The sequence below is a fragment of the Rhineura floridana genome, chromosome 10, assembly GCF_030035675.1.
Source record: "Rhineura floridana isolate rRhiFlo1 chromosome 10, rRhiFlo1.hap2, whole genome shotgun sequence".
NCBI lineage: Eukaryota > Metazoa > Chordata > Lepidosauria > Squamata > Rhineuridae > Rhineura > Rhineura floridana.
In genome coordinates this window covers 10,669,019-10,686,618 of record NC_084489.1, presented here as the reverse complement: position 1 = coordinate 10,686,618, position 17,600 = coordinate 10,669,019, and the positions used below count along the sequence as shown (strand labels likewise).

Genomic DNA, 17,600 nt, shown 5'->3' with positions numbered 1-17,600 from the left:
TGGACAAATTAAAAGAATTTGGACCGTTAGCAGGATTTAAGATCAACAATCAAAAAACAAAGATGTTGGTGAAAAATTTAACTTTAAGGGAACAGAAAGAGTTAACGGACAAGACAGATTTTACAATAGAGAAAAAGTTGAAATATTTAGGTATTATTATGACAAATAAAAATTCAAAGTTGTTTCATAATAATTATGAAAAATTATGGACAGAGATTAAGAAAGATCTGCTAAAATGGGATAAACTACAATTGTCATTAATGGGTAGAATATCTGTGATAAAAATGAATGTATTACCGAGAATGATGTTTTTGTTTCAAACAATACCTGTAATATCCTCTGATTTACCTTTTAAACAATGGCAAAAAGATATCTCTAAATTTGTATGGCAAGGAAAAAAACCAAGAGTTAAATTTAAATTACTACAAGACGCCAAAGAAAGAGGAGGACTGGGATTACCAAATCTGAGACTTTATTTTGCTGCCTGCTGTTTAGTCTGGATAAAGGAATGGATTTTATTGAGGAATAAAAGACTATTGGATTTGGAGGGCCATAACCTGAAGTGGGGATGGCATGGATATCTATGGTATGACAAAGTAAAAGTAAATGTAGACTTTAATAATCATTTTATAAGACGTCCTCTGTTGAAAATATGGAATAGATATAAACCAAGGTTCTATTCGAAAATACCATTATGTGTCTCAAGTCAAGAAGCGTTTTACAGAAGAGAAATGGCTGGAAAAGAGAAATGGTTAACTTATCAAGAACTATTAGAAAATGTACATGGAGAATATATAATGAAAGAGAGAGAACAACTGATAAAGGAAGGATATAGTTCTCAATGGTTTGCCTATTTACAATTGTTAGAAAGATATAAAATGGACAAGAAAATGTATGGGTTTGAAATAAGTAAATCTGATTTTGAAATAGGTTTGTGTACAAATGATGAAAATACAATTGCGAAAATGTATAAACTCTTGCTGAAAATGGATATGGAAGAAGAACAAGTAAAAGAGTGTATGGTAAAGTGGGCAAAAATTTTTGGTTATAACATACAAATGGATCTATGAGAAAATATGTGGAAAAAAGGCTTGAGATTTACATTATGCTATAATCTTAAAGAAAAATTCTATAAAATGATGTACCGTTGGTACATGACTCCAGAAAAGTTGTCAAAAATGTATAGTAATGTTTCTAATGTTTGTTGGAAATGTAAACAACAAGAAGGATCATTTTATCATATGTGGTGGCTGTGTAAAAAGGCAAAATCATTTTGGCACAGATAGGTAGGATGATGCAAAAAATTCTAAAGATAAATATTCAGTCAAAACCAGAATTTTTTTTTATTGGGTTTTATGGATAAACAAATAGAAAAGAAATATGGAAGAATAATATTATATATGATTACAGCAGGAAGATTATTATATGCACAAAAGTGGAAAATGGAATCAACACCAACAACGGAAGACTGGCTATTGAAATTAATGGACTTAGTAGAGATGGATAAATTGACATGTTTACTTAGAGAAAAATCGACAGACACATTTCTTAAGGAATGGAAGCCTCTCTTAGACTTTTTGTTGAAAGATCAAAATAAAATGATGATATTGGGATTTGACGATTAACTAAGATAGCCTATGGAGAAAAGTGATCCTGTATGTATATATTAAGGGACAGGTTTGATATATATTATATACTTATAGCTGATCTGCGACAAATCGGAAGTCAACTATTTTATTTTTTTTTCTTTTGTTGTATTGTTATGTTTTTGTGGTTTGACTTTGTTTTGTTTGTCTTTTGAAAAATTTGAATAAAAATATTAAAAAAAAAGTAAACTATGGTTTGAAGTTGTTTTGTTTCATGTAAATTGTTGTTAAGGTTATTCATAGTATGTCACGTTGTTACAACACAGCACGCTGCACAGCAGCTATTCTGGAGGAGGAAGGGAACATGGAATTGTGCTTGAAGAGAGAATAGGCTATGATTTAGCATCATGTCTAAATACAACCATTACAAAGTTAAACCACAAAGCGAATTTCACCTCGGTTCACAAGGTGACTACCACCTTGCTTCAATAAAGTATAGTGGAAGAGACAGAAAAGACAGATGTTATGAATCAAGAAAGGTATTGATTAAGAAATAGTTGTCGATTGGTTGCTGGGAGATCCACTAGTCTTTCCTGTTTCATAGTCAGCTGTGCAATCCTATGAATGTCTACTCAGCAGTAAATCTGAATTCATTCAGATTTAATCCCAGGTAAGTGTGTGTATAGGACTACAAACTAAACCTCATATGTTCAAACGTGCACCAAGTATTTTGTCACATGGCATAAAAGTTTATTATTAGAGTGTCTCTTACTATCCTTAACTATGCAAACCCTCAGCTATATTAATTGAGCACTTTTATTCTTTCTTTTTAAATGTATAATAAAAAAGGAAGTAGTGCTCATTTTTTGTCAAACTCAGGTTGAATGCTTCCTCTTTAATATCAAAGTTACATTTAATATTTAGGGAGGAAACCAGTTTCTTGCTAATGGAAGCAGTTTTTAAAACCTGTGGCCCTGGAAGGTGAAGGGACAGAAGAGGTTTTTTTGGACAAGCTCAATATTTTGGTTTTAAACACCTACTGAGAGCCAGCTAAGAACAATTACTATATACTAAACTATATTTTAAAATCCTTGATAAACACATGCCCTCCTAGGCAGATGGCAAATATAATTTATTTGTCCTTTTGTTTTTGACTACAGCAATTTCTATAATCCACAGAGATTAAGTTGGTTACTTACTGTGCTAGGTTCAGGAAAACACTCTTTGTGAAACATATGCCTGCAGTGAAACACTGTTACACTGAAAGATTTAGATGCATCTGGCAAGGGAAGAGAGAAAAATACATGATGTATTAGCAAAATACATGAGCTGAAGGCTATAAAAAGCACCAAGAGACATACTGTTACCTCAGTATAAAGCACCTTATTAAACAGCTGCATCCAAGGACATTTTGAAATATTTGCTCCTCCCACAAGATAGACAAACTGATTTTGTTTGCTGCCTTTTTATGGTAACATCATATGAAACTGACCATGTTAAAATGCTCTAATGTTTTCATGTTCTTGCAAACGCAATGCTGGACTACCAGACTAGTTACACTCCAAGTGGGGATTTGAACCCAGGGCTCCTCAGTCCAAGTGCAACACTGGCTTTTCAAGTGCATCTACCACGTCATTCAGCTCAAACAGCTGCATTTCTAGAGACTGTTGTTTGAATTTTAATCATATCCACAACATTCTGCTCAACATACTTAAATGGTTGTACCGCATTAATTTTTTTTAAAAGACATTTAAAAAGATGTTATTAGCATGTCTTGTAAAAGAATCCTCCGATTCTTTGATCCCATCCCATAATAGGTCCCATGCTTGGACTGAATCAGAAGTCTACCAGCAAAGGATATCTAAGCTGATTCCTCTTCTTCCTGATAGTTTATCCCTTCCAGGAAAGGTGGGAAGGAAGATGTAGACAAGACTTAAATGTGACCTCACTGTATATGGCACATTGTAGCACATGCCAAGGTAAATGTACAGAGCCAAAGGGATCACTAGAACACCTGGGTGGCTGTGGAAGAGGACGTAACACTATTGCCACTCCCTATCATTTCCTTTTTGGTGGTGCCAGTATCTACCTGGAGAAGAGTGCGGAGAGACCCAGCAGTGAACCAGCTAGCTTGGTGAGATGCCTCTGCTCCCAGGATCCCTGATTATATTTAAACATGGCTGCAGTGGCCCCTTGGAGTACAGCAACACCAGCACTATTGGTAAAGTTTAGGTTAAACTTATTTTGCCTCTAATTTAGCTTCTTCCTTCAATATTTCATTATCATCTTACAGAAGCAAGATCAAAAATTAACAGCAAAAAATAAACATCTAACATAACCACCACTGCTAATGCAAAAAGATCATATTATTGCATTATAATATTGTTCTGCTATCTTTTATGAATTGGCAACTTTAATTTGAAACTGACATGCTTGTAATAATTAATTGGTTTCAAAAGAATTTATTGTGTTTTGATGTGTGTGCACGTGCACACACACACACACACACAGTTATTGTGATTTCAAGTAGCACACAGGGGAATGGAACAGCAGCTGGGTTTGCAGACAGGCCACTAGGGGCTGGTCATCAGCTACCACAACAACCCACCCATTCAGAGCTCCATAACAGATAGGGGTCTGCTTTCTGAAGGAATCAGCTCTTTGGCTGTGTGTGGTTTCTCGGACATAAAATATCCTACCTGTAGGGAGTATAGGTGAAAGGCACGTCTCACAGATATTCTCCTCTGTAAGAAAAATAATCAGTTAATTTTAATACAAATTGCTTAGATCAGGGGTGAGGAACCTCTGGCCTGTGGGCCACAATTGGCCCTCCAGACTGTTTTGGGAAAGCCACAGACACAGCCACCCTACCTCCTATGTCATTCAAGCCGTTTGCAAGTTGCGTTTGCAAGCCGCTTTGCTCTGCTCCTTTAAACTTCCAAAACTGGAAGTTGAAAGGAGCTGCATAGAGGAACTTGCAAAGCCCTTTGGAAGCTGCTTCACGAGACTCCTTTAAACCTCTGAAATTAGAAGTTTCACTATATCAAAAAACTGACAGGTGGGCGGGCGGGCGGCCCTGTTCACCTCTCAAGTTTGGTCCACCAAGGAGTGGGGACATAATGATCTAGCCCACTGGCCAGAAAAAGTTCCCCACGCAATTGAGATGATATTTTTCCATTTGTCTTAGTAGCGCTCAAAATAGCTGGTTCGTATGCAACACTAACCCACACAATAGCTTAGTGACAATATGTAAGGATTTACAGAGAACAGATTGCAGCAGTGGTACTCCTCCCCTGGTCCTCCTGCTGCTGTGAGCTAAGTTATGGTTTGGCTTAGTTGAACTTGAGCGAGGAGAAAAATAGCCACAATATCCTCTTAAGCAATCAGCACATTCACATTAAGCCACAGTTTGGCTTAGCGTTACATGTGAACCACCTCAATGGATAGGTAGTCTTTAATACTGAGACATAGCTCTTGACATCAAAGCCCATTAACTGTTGTTCCATGAGGATAAGAACTTGATACCTTTAAAATGCCTACTAGCTATTCTGCAGGCTAAATAATTCAAGAAAACATCTGAACAGGTATTTATGGTCTTTCACAAATAAGACTTACCTTTCCCTCAATCTCCCCCTCAACCAAGTTCAAAATCCAATGAAGATTTAAGAATCACATACTAGAGTCTACAATTTAAGTGTATTTCAATAAAATGAAGAAACTGACGTAATCTGAAGAGTCATTTAATGGGTATGGAAAGGTTTACAATGGAAACCATTATGTTTCAGTAATTTCCACAGATGCACTGAACATACCATCCACAAGGACTCCTCTCATTTGTGTTCGATGCATCTTTTTCAATAAGGAAAGCGAGTCAGCAACAAGGATCTTCTTGCACCCCTCTCGGAGCAAAATCTAAGACACAAATTAACGCAACACTATGACAAAGTTTCAACTAGTTTTCATTCCTCAGTTATACGTGATGAAATTACATATTTTACACTATTTTCCCCACCAAACTCTATTCCCTTATCAGTAAAGGAAACTTACTGATAAGTAAGTTCGATAACCTGCATCCTAGAGTATTGAAGGGACTGGCTGAAGTACTCTCAGAACCGCTGTCTATTATCTTTGTGAAATCATGGAGGACTGGTGAAGTGCCGGATGACTGGAGGAGAGCTAATGTTGTCCCTATGTTCAAAAACGGCAAAAAGGAGGAACCCGGGAACTACAGACCAGTCAGCCTAACATCAATCCCTGGAAAAACTAGAGCAGATTATAAAACAGTCACTCTGTAAGCACCTTGAACACAATGCAGTGATTACTAGGAGCCAACATGGATTTATGAAGAACAAATCCTGCCAAACCAATCTTATCTCATTTTTTGACCGAGTAACCTCCCTTGTTGACTGTGGGAATGCTGTGGACATATTTATCTCGACTTCAGCAAAGCTTTTGACAAAGTGCCTCATGATATTCTGATTAGCAAGCTAGCTAAATGTGGGCTGGATGGGACAACTATCAGGTGGATCCACAGTTGGCTCCAGAATGGTACGCAAAGAGTGCTTATCAATGGTTCCTTCTTAAACTGGACGGAAGTAATGAGTGGAGTACCACAGGGCTCAGTCTTGGGCCCAGTGCTCTTCAATATTTTTATTAACAACTTGGATGAGGAGGTACAGAGCATGCTTATCAAATTTGTGGATGATACAGAATTGGGGGACACAGCTAATACGATGGAAGACAGAAACAAAATTCAAAGGGACCTTGATAGGCTGGAGCATTGGGCTGAAAACAACAGAATGAAATTCAACAGGGATAAATGCAAAGTTCTACACTTAGGAAAAAGAAACCAAATCCAGTTATAAGATGGGGGATACATGGCTCAGCAATATGACATATGAGAAGGATCTTGGAATTGTCGTTGATCACGAGCTGAATATGAGCCAACAGTGTGATGTGGCTGCAAAAAAGGCAAATGCTATATTACGCTGCATTAACAGAAGTATAGTTTCTAAATCGCATGAAGTATTAGTTCCCCTCTATTCAGCACTGGTTAGGCCTCATCTTGAGTGCTGCGTCCAGTTCTGGTCTCTGCACTTCAAGAAGGATGGAGACAAACTGGAACAGGTTCAGAGGAGGGCAACAAGGATGATCAGGGGACTGGAAACAAAGCCCTATGAGGAGAGACTGAAAGAACTGGGCATGTTTAGCTTGGAGAAGAGAAGACTGAGGGGAGATATGATAGCACTCTTCAAGTACATGAAAGGTTGTCACACAGAGGAGGGCAAGGATCTCTTATCGATCATCCCAGAGTGCAGGACACGGAATAATGGGCTCAAGTTGCAGGAAGCCAGATTTCGACTGGACATCATAAAAAACTTCCTAACAGGAGGGTTGAGTGCTCTTTGCATGCAGGGCCTGCTTGCAGGTCTCCTATGGGCCACTGGCCATTGTGAGGAAAGGATGCTGGACTAGATGGGTCACTTGCCTGATCCAGCAGCCTCTTCTTATGCTCTTATGACAACTACTTCAACATTATTGGCTAGAATAATTTCCTTAAAATAGTCTTGATGTCTAGTTTCATGGTAAATGTTCACGTGTGATCACAATATTTAAGAGCAATAATTCTGCACTCTTGACATTAACAAAAATAACGATTATCACTTGCAGCATAAAAGACTGGGGATGTGAATGAATTTGAAATGAATGAACAATGGAGAATATAAGCACAGCAACATGAAGTCTTTTTTATATTTAGTTTTATTTTCAGTTCCTTTTCTAATGAATCCCTAGACTGGAATTCACCTATTTCTCAGCTGCTGTATACCGAGTTGACATCTTCATCGAGATGTCCTCTACAACTCCTAGGGTTCTCATTCCTGTAGTCACTGCCAGTTCAGACCCCAGGACTGTATATGTGAAATTAAGACTTTTTGCCCCCATGCGCATCACTTGTTGACATTGAATTGCATTTGCATTTCACTTCCCATTCACTTAGTTTCAAGAGGTCTTTTTGGAGCTCTTCGCAATCCCTTTTTGTTTTAACATGAACAATTATTATCATCAGCAAATGTGGCCACCTCACTACTCAGTCCTAACTCTAGATTGTTTATGTGGATGCTTCCTCTCTTATTTCCCACTGCATTCCCTTGAAATGACTGAGAGTACCATTCATGATAATCTGTGAAATCCACATCTATTAAGAACAACTGCAGTTTTGGACTTGACTTCAATAGGACGTGGAATGTACCCACTGCTGAGTGCACAAGGGCCAAAGGATGAGCACAGCAGAGATATTTTACTGGTTGCTATTCCCTGGAAGCCAAGTAGCAAATGCTTTACTTCATCAGTTCCCAAAAGATACAAACCATCAGAATGAGCTAAATTTATTTATTTTATTTATTTGTTTCATTTATAGACTGCCCATAGCGAGTGGCTCTCTGGGCGGTGTACAAAAAGGTTAAAATACAAAATATCAACAATAAAATCAGACAACAAACAATAAACACAAGCAGCAACTAAAGAAAAAAATAAAAAATTTAAATTATAACATTAACGCTTAAAATGCCTGGGAGCATAGCCAGGTCTTAACCTGGCGCCGAAAAGATAGAAGCGTAGGCGCCAGGCGTACTTCTTCGGGGAGGCTGTTCCACAGTTCGGGGGCCACTACAGAAAAGGCCCTAGATGAATCAGGATCTCACAAAGAAACCATGACAGCACTTCTCATCCAAAAAAATCTACTCCGCTGAACTAATATTGCCATCAGCCACAGGTGTTCTATGCTAAGCAAGTTATAACCTGCCCCCTAGTGGTCACTTGGCCAACTTTTACAAAGCAATTTTCAAACAGAACATATGACTCATTCAGTTGATACAGTTGGCTCCCCATGGAAGCATCAGAGAGAGAAAATGCCCCTGCCAACTGTGCGCTACAGCACTGAATTAGGCATGAGGGCATTACTTAAGCAAGTTTAAGAATGAAATGTTGTGTAAAGACCCATGCCCTAGCTCCTCACACTTTCTTTTTCCACCACTGATCAATGTCAGTTGCATTCAAGGCTACAGCCAGGTTTCCAGGACCCCTGGGCAAAACATCCCTAGTGTATCCTGTTAATATGGTAAATGCTGGCTCTGTATATGGCCTGTATATGGTCTACGTATGGCAGGCAGGTTAAAAGTGGATGCACAGACTAGTGCAATAGTGAAGCCATGATGAACCAAGACGGATGACACTTTCATGCTGTGTGTGTCACTTTTGGTTTGAAAGCTGCTTGGGTATCTGCAAAGCATTGTCACTTTTTGCTCCCACAGAAGAAGAGCTTCTGAGAGGACGCTGATACAGAGCTGCCTGATAGACAAAACAATATTTAAGTGAAATAACGTGTGTGTGAGATAAGATGAAAATATGCCAAAGCACACGGCTTGGAAAACCATGACTTCAGGGGTCTCAGATGTTCTTCTTTGTCTCCCTTCCTGATGGATTATGATAAGTCATAGTCTATGATTGGACTATGTATGATGGCAGGTCCACCCATAATTATTAAAATTAATGTAAATTTATTGGATAATTCCAACCTCCTGATCTAGTTTGCTGGTCAGTATAAAATATGTGTTCAGCTTTTGGTGAGTTAGGAGTTCTTCTTGGGGCGGGGGGATTCCCTTCGGATTGCTTTTTCTTCTTTATCTAGGGGTTTTCTTCTTTTTTAATCCTGGGTCAGTTCAATGACATGTAAGACTTGACAGCTAAAGCTAAGAAAAATAGACTTATAACAGTAAGTGGCACTTTCCCCACAACTGCTGTGAGAGTATTTTTAAAACAATAAAATAGAACTTTAACCCAAACATTTGTGATTTTAACTGAAGCTTGTTGACTGGAATCAAATATTATTATTAAAAAAAGAAAAAAGAGAGATAATCGGGATACAGAAAATGCCGTGAACAGTAAACTAAAGATAAAGATAAGGTTGTCTCTAAGGTAAGTGGAATAGTCACCCTGATACTGACCCTGAAGGGATGCTAAACTGCTCATTGCTGTTGCTTCCCCCAAAGGTCTGCTCTGATAGGAAAGTTCATGATAGTCAAGAAGTGGTGACGGTTGGTGGCAGCAGTGGGGGAGGGGATAAGCATACTGACTGGGTGGCAACTACAAGATAGTGAACACATGCTTCCTGCATCCTCAAGTTAGCAAAACTGCCAGCTTGAAATTCAGCAACAGCAAGGGTAGGAATAGGCAGGCAGGTGAGCAAAAGCCAGAGCAGAAGGGAGCAACTGGAGTCTATGTTGATAGCCCTGGCTGACTTAGGCAGCAGAGCCAGGGTAGAGAGAGATGCAAAACTTAGTTTACCCAGTATTGAAAAATCCTACAACTGATCCTGGGTAAATGGTCATATTTTTTTAATCTATATGTGAAAGCAAAATATTGATTTTGTCCATAAGCTTTGCAAAGCACGACTGCTGAAAATACAGGATACTTCAAATATATATATGTCAGGAGTCAAAATTAGGAAATTACTGTTTTATTGCCGAAATTTCAATGTAATCTTGCTCATTCTGGCAGGCTTGTCAGAGTTCCAATTGTGATTTAATTATAATAAGAAAACACTGCCAGTGGAACAGCAATTTATTCTCTGCTAGCTAAACGCTGCTCCCAGGCATGTGTCACTTTTGATGCATGAGTGGCTCCACTTTAAGAGAATGCACAATTTTATGGCTATATAAATTAAACTGCAGCTGTCACTAGTCTACTTTATTTATGATTTAATATTCATCTCATTGAAGAGCGAGATATAAACTACAAACACTTTTAGAATGCAGCTTTAACTTACTTTCTATTTAATTCCAGACAGACAACTCTGTCTTTCCCTGCCATGAATATTGGAACACCTTCATCTCACAGTATTGCCATCATTATTAGGTAGGCTTAAATCATCCCACCAATGATGACAATGGCATTATGAAATTTAGTGATCTTCATACTACTTCTTTGAACACAGTGGCAAACCCCTGAGGCACAGCGCTTAAAGCAAAACAAATCTGGGTAACAATATCATGAGGGCCACATTGTATGATTTGGAATTACTTTAATCATCTGTGCATTGATCCCTCCCGGGCATCTTTTGGATGAGATAGGTGGGAGGATACCAATGCACAGAGCAGATACTGATCACTGCTGGACACCTGCAAGGATTGCTTAGACGTTTATCCCCAGCCATAAAGGGGATGGCATGGATTCTGTAGTAACAGAAATGCACGAACACTTGGGGACCATGGGCGGTGTCCAACTAAACAGATCTACTAATGCAAGGACTTTTAGCTGTGCAAAGGAACTTCCCATCCTTCGTGCATCCTTGCAACAGCTGCCTCTGAAAAGTAAAGGATGGCACAAAATGGAAGGGTGGTATGAAATGGAGCTAGGCAGTGGGAACGTAGAATGTGGGAATGTGTTCACAATTAAGTGATGCATGGTAATCAAGGCCTGATTTACACAAGCAGTTGGTAGTATCAAAGTCACTTAAGAGGCAACGATGTGGATGCTACTCTGTGTAGCAAGCCATTTCTGGAATTGGTTCCCCACTTCCTCCACCACCCCACAAGTTTCACATGACTGCAAACCACCATACAACAAGACCCATTATTAGGGGCTGCTACTTTAAATGAATAGACTCTATACAGTTGCATTTTCAAAAAGCAACCATGCATATGCAAAGCAGGCCTCCCAAAAATGGAATGGAGGTTAAAGAGCAGAGTTCACGGTAATTGGCAGATGGGAACATCCTATTAGGTTGCTTGAGAGTATTAACACAGGGATGAGAAATAAAGAGCTGAGGAAGAATCATTTGTAAAACCAACTTCAAATAATAAAAACATCTTATGAACAATAGTTACAAATGGCTTTCGCATAAACTCCATAGGCTGAAAAAGCACCATTCTAAGAGGTGGAAACGAGCAAAGGTTAGTGACAATGACAGAAACTATGAAGGAATGACATTAATATTACAATTTTCCACCTTATATTTTTACAATTACACATATGTAAAAATGCCGCACATGCATATGATAAACACAAGCTTACAAGTGTACAGTAGGGCTCCGTTAATACGGCAGGTTAGGGATCAGGCCCCCGCCATAAAGCGGGGCCCCATAGACTATAATGGGCCGTGTCGCAAAAAAATGACGCAAAAACATTGCAAAACGGCAAAATCGGCTTTAAAATGGGGAATTTCCCCTGCTTGAAAGCCGCCGCATCAGCGGAACGTCGAAATGCGGAATGCTGTAATGCAGGGCCCTACTGTATGTATGATATAGATACAGGTGTAATACCATAATTGGCCTTGGCTCCCCACCGCACAGAGGATCCCAGGTTCAATCCCTGGCATCTCCAGTTAAAAACAATCAGGTGGTAGCCAGAGATTCTGGAAAGTTGCTGCCAGTCTGTGTAGGCAACACTGGGCTAGATAGACAGAAAGTCTGACGTGGTATACAGAAGTGTCCTATACATGTTGTAATGCATTTGCTGCTGCACAATGCGTGAAGCAGCCCCCCCCCAAGGAAATGGAAAAATCTGGTATGCAACCATGCTTCGGTGAGAACAGATGCTTTGATTTGATACAGCCAAGATACACCCCTCTCATGCACTTTGACAACTCTTTGGAAACTAAGGAAATTAAGGTGAACCATAAGGGGAGACTTGCCTCCATCATGGACTGAATGAGTTACAGTTGTTCAGCCTCACTCACCTCTGAAATCTCAGGAGGCCTGCTGCCTGAGGACAGGAGGGAAGACTAAGCACGAGGGCAAAAAACCGCTGCCCTGGCACCATGTTATTTCTGAAGATATGTGCCAGTCTTTGAATGTGACTGCATTGTGCAAATCCTTTGTAAGCCACTTTGAGAGCCTCTTGGGGTTATAAAGTGGGATAAGTATTCTAAATAAAACTAACAAACCAGCAAATTTCAGTAGGACTGTGGTGAGGTAGGAAATCCCCCAATGACCTGCAATTACAGACTCTGAAGCAGGAGGGACACTGCCAAGATCCATCAGTGCCATGTTCAAACATGGGCTGGGGGCTGGGGAATAGACAGACACAATCCACTTGTGTTGCAATCAGTTATTATTATTATTTAGTTGCTTTCCTCACAAGGAAGTAACAGCTGCACAAAATCAGTTCCAATCCTGCTGTCAAGTGGTTGAAAAGAGATGTAATACACTTCAGTGGTGTGCTGACCTTTGACTTAGGCTGAAATAGTATCGCTGCCTTGAACTCAGTGCATCTGAGTTTCATGAAGTCACTACTTCAGCCACAGTTCTTTATTTCTACAATGGAAACAGGAATGACCTGCCATAAAAAGATTTTGTGAGGTCATGCTATGAGAATGGTTATGTCACAAAAGTGGTAATGGCAGCAGCAATACCAAAACATGATAATAATTCTTCCTTATCTCTCTTGTGGCAATATGAAGCATTACAGCACAAGGAGCCATCATGGCATGATTATTCTTTTAACTGTTGCTGATTTCTTTCTATTCTTCACGCCTGATGGTGAAATAAAAAGAATAGACAAAGCAAGACTGAAAAGCAGAAAGAAAATTACCTGTAGATTATAATCCTGGAGAATTTTTACCAATGAATCTCTCAGGTTTGGAATCTCCATGCCTTCCTTAATGCGGTGGATCAGGAGGATGGGGTCAACGTGGGTCCCAATATTATTTAACAAGCCGGTAATAAAAGCTGTAGAAACACAAACGGGGTGTGTAAGTGTGTAACTCAAAACCTGAATGTAATGTTGAACTGATTTTTGAGACAGTCTTAGTCTCTTAACTGCACATATTGCTCTCTAAAAACTAAAATAAGATAATGTGCTGACACATCTAAAGTGGAAGAAATCTCCTTGACAAAAGGCCTACTTTTCAAATGTAGATTTTATGAAGCTATGCATACTAAAGAAAGGTTATACATCATATGATAATGTGAGTTTTCAGTGTTCTCCTGCAATCTTGAAATTTCTTATAGACCTTTCAAACAGTTTAACAGGATGTGTTGTGATAGATTTTGGATATTTTACGGAACTATTGCTTGGTTCTACAAGGATCAGTAACATGCCCTCATTTTACTCACATATTATCTTTAATGTGACAAACAATGATGTTGACAATTTTGTTGTTCCCTTTCCATCAGGCCTTACCATCCTACATCTATAAGTTCATACAGGTCCCTGCTTTGTACTTGCTGCTTGATCTGCATATTTCTTTTGGATTCCCTTTTTTCAGCACACCTTCCATTCAGATTTCCAGGCCTCAAGCTTCCCAGATTTGCCATGGCCTCTTTCCTACAGCATATATCTTCCTCTCCTGTCCCTAGGACTAATGTGCTGCTTTCCCTAGCCTCCCTTTGTTATTAAGTATCCTCTTTCCTCTACATCAGTGTTTCCCAAACTTTTGTTGTTGTTGTTGTTGCTGGACAGCACATGTCCCAGCAGCTGTGGAATAATGTCATCACTTACGTTTATCAGAGCCAGATGCTACAGTATGAGAGAATGTTTTTCCCTCAGTACACTGTAGTATTCTAAAATGATTGCAATTTAGCCTTTTGCACTATGCAAGCTGGCATTACTCACAAATCAATCTGACTACATTGTTTTCATACTATAGAGGGATAAATTGTATTCCTCCACCTCCTCACACTTAATTAAAATCTCTCTCTCTCACACACACACACACACTCACACACGCACGCACAGAGTAAATAAACTGAGCAAAGGCTACTTTGCTTACGTGGCTTGTCAATGGAATACAAGATGAGGTCTTCCCAGAGTTCTGCATCATCTTGCTCCTTAGCAAATTCAATAGCCTTATCTACATCATATAATTCCTCCATGATCATCTTCAGAGCACTTCGGCTATTGCCCATTCTGCCTAGAAAGATAAAGGAGATCAGAAATTGCAAAAGAACAGCCCACAAATAATAATTAGCTACAATAACATAATATAATAATTAGCACCAGACTTAAGAAAAAAGCTGTATCCACTGTTACATTGTCTAAAACTTTTTTCTCATGTCTAATATTTTAACAATACAAATTAGTAGATGTTTAAATTAAAGGAACATACTCCCATTGAAATCAAAGGGTTCTGTGTACATACTAATAGTTGTTTGCTGAAGCGAGTTACATTTTGGATGTTGTACAGAGATGCAGGATGAATTAAGTGTAAAGTACTGTCTGCCAATGGTTTGATCCTAGAGCTAAAATCAGAATATTGTGGGGGGAGGGAACAGACTAAAGGTGGTATCCAACTAAACAGCTCCCCTAGCGCAAGGTTCCCACAACCCTCTGGAACAGATTTAGGGGTCACGCAGGAAGAAGAGAGTATGCGGAAGTTCCACTGCACAGCTAAAAGTCCTTGTGCTAGTGGAGCTGTTTAACTAGATATCACCCTAAGGTTGTAACCCTATACAGAGGTACTTTGGAATAAACCCCAAAGAACTCAATGGGACTTCTGAGAAAACATGCATAAGACTGAGCTGTTTAGGTCAGAAACAAGGTACAGTAGGGAGTCATTTCAGGACCAGGATGTGACCCTACAGTTAGGCCTGCCATGCAGGACAAAGGATTCTTGGACTTGCTCATTCTCTGGAACATCTCTTTAACAGCACCACAAAGACATGCAGATACTTGTCAGTGTCACAGTCTGAACTCTTTTCATGCAGAGTTGCCACAGTATAAGATTCAGCATTTTTCAAAAGCAGCATAAGACTTTTATGTCTAAGCTGATAATCAGTACCTCGATTTTCCATCATTATGGGACCATAATGATTGTTTTATATTTTCTTCTTTTTTTAAAAAAAGGTCTGGTCCTCACCTTTCAGTAGGGATAAAATGTAAAAACCTGATCCTAGAAATACTGGGCTGAGCATCTCAGCTTTTAAGAAAAACAAAACAAACAAGATGTTGCTATTAATCAAAGTGCAGCTACTTACTCAAAAGATAAACAGTCTCTTCTACAAAGTTTCTTTGCTGACAGATTTCAAGAGCCTTAAATTTCAAAAGAACAAAATTAATATGATCATAACTTAATTATAAACCAACCTGTCTCTGCCATAAATTAGCTATATAATCCCATACCTGTCCACTCAGAAGTAAGACCCATTGAGTTCAACGGGATTAGTCCCAATTAAGTGGGCACAGGATGACAGCGTAAAAAGTAGCATAAATGCTCCCAAAATATTCTCCTATAAAAGACACATTATTTATGTAGGCGAAACTCTACATATTTTTTAAAAATCTGGAACTAATAATAAAAGTAGTAACAGCCAATGTTTGCTTATAACTTGAGTTTCTTAAATAGCAACATTAATCTTTATTGACACTAACAAACAGAATTTTGAATTTTATTACTATCATGAAAATACTCCAAGACTCCAAGGAAAAGCTCTGAGCCAGTAAACACATATAGGATACACAAGTGCTCAGAGAAGAATCCATCTCAGTTTGCATCCTCCTGTCATCTGTTCAGAGAGGAAGCAAATGAGGAATTCTGTTCACAATTAACTCTTATCACTAAATCCCTGATGAAAAAGGACTTGCAAGTTCATTGTGGCATGATAATTATTTCTACTGTAATATCAATGCCAGAAAGAGAGCTGGCCTGAATTGAAATTTAAAATGCTCTTTTCATAATGAAACAAGCTTATAAGCTTATTATTATTAAAAATAATAATAATAAAGAACTTAGAGGAAAAACATCCCTGGGTCCTTGTGGTGCTGTTTAAACCAAGGAGACAATCATAAGCTGATGCAGTTCTCATATTTTCCAGCAGAGAGCAGCATTACACATAGAGAAGCAAGTTGAGACAAAATTACAAACTGAAAAAGCACAGAAGGTAATACTTTATTAGGATCAACCAAAATGTTACAAAGTTATGAGCAAGCTCGAGTTTGCAACAAAACCTACATAACCAACAGCTTTCATGCCTAGCAAAAATATATATGTAAAAAAAATAAAAATAAAAGAAGATACCTTTTAAGACATGTTCCTCACCTTTTCTAAAGGGCAATGGGTGCTGTCTCTGAGAAACGGAAGTAAATTTGGCCGGTCATATTCAGCATACAAGCTGATTTGTTTCTCGTGATATTTTTGTCCTTTGTGATGGTCCCTCTTGAACAGTTTATGCAAATACTAGAAAACCAACCGGAATAACAACAAAAAAGAAACACTCATGAAATGGCCATAGTATCCAACCAAATACTCCAAACTAATCTTAAAAGTTGACTCAGCACTGCAGAGTTAAAAAAAAAAAAAAACAGAGTAAAAGGCTATCACATCAAGATGTTACAAATCTCTCTATCTCTGCTGATTCAGAACCACTTCTGCCCCCCCGCCCAATATCACTAATGGGGGGGATGCAGGAAAGTATTGGTGATGGAAAAGTGTGCTTAGCTTTCCCCAACCTGCCATTTTTTCTCACAGATACCGTCACCCCAGGCAGTCTTTCATTCTCCTCCCCTAGCCTCTGAAACCAGGAGCCTGTCTAGCTGTATGGGTTAGGGGTAGTTTGCAAGGTGCCTTCCCAGTTTCTTGTTGGACTCCATCTCCCATCAGCCCCCAGGCAGCACTGCCAACACTGAGAGATAATGGGAGTTGTAGTCCAACACCAATACCGTGTTAGCATTATCAAGGGAGAATCAGTGAGCCAAGGAGGGTTAAGCAGTCTTCTCATTCACCAATTTTATCCAGGAAGGGGTCCCTGCCCTGTGTACCTCAGCAAACATGGGATTGGGACCACACAGTAGTGGCAGGGAGGGGGAAGGAAAACAAACAAACACATACTCGGAAGCTCAAGTAGCAAGAAGAAAAGGGGAGAGGAGAAAACACATGGGAGAACAAGAATTACAAAAAACACTCATACCAAAGGCCTCAGAAAAAGGGATTGAAATGGAGAGAGAAAAGACCCAACCTGCTGGTCAGTCTGGGGAGAAGGGATGACTCTTCCCTTGGAGAGGGGGTTAAAGGGTTCTAAA

The 17,600-nt window shown here is 39.1% G+C and overlaps 1 protein-coding gene across 3 annotated transcripts in view; it reads right to left on the bottom strand.

Annotated features, from left to right (window-relative positions):
- The window catches only part of VPS41 (VPS41 subunit of HOPS complex), a 170,901-nt gene that overhangs the window by 7,971 nt on the left and 145,330 nt on the right, over nucleotides 1-17,600 (bottom strand). For all 3 annotated transcript variants that reach the window (XM_061585727.1, XM_061585725.1, XM_061585726.1), the window contains exons 22-28: nucleotides 16,621-16,758; nucleotides 15,560-15,614; nucleotides 14,356-14,496; nucleotides 13,176-13,312; nucleotides 5,399-5,498; nucleotides 4,286-4,330; nucleotides 2,786-2,865 (exon numbers count right to left, since the gene is read on the bottom strand). In XM_061585727.1, coding sequence (XP_061441711.1) covers nucleotides 2,786-2,865; nucleotides 4,286-4,330; nucleotides 5,399-5,498; nucleotides 13,176-13,312; nucleotides 14,356-14,496; nucleotides 15,560-15,614; nucleotides 16,621-16,758 — 696 coding nt within the window. The remainder of the gene's footprint in view (nucleotides 1-2,785; nucleotides 2,866-4,285; nucleotides 4,331-5,398; nucleotides 5,499-13,175; nucleotides 13,313-14,355; nucleotides 14,497-15,559; nucleotides 15,615-16,620; nucleotides 16,759-17,600) is intronic.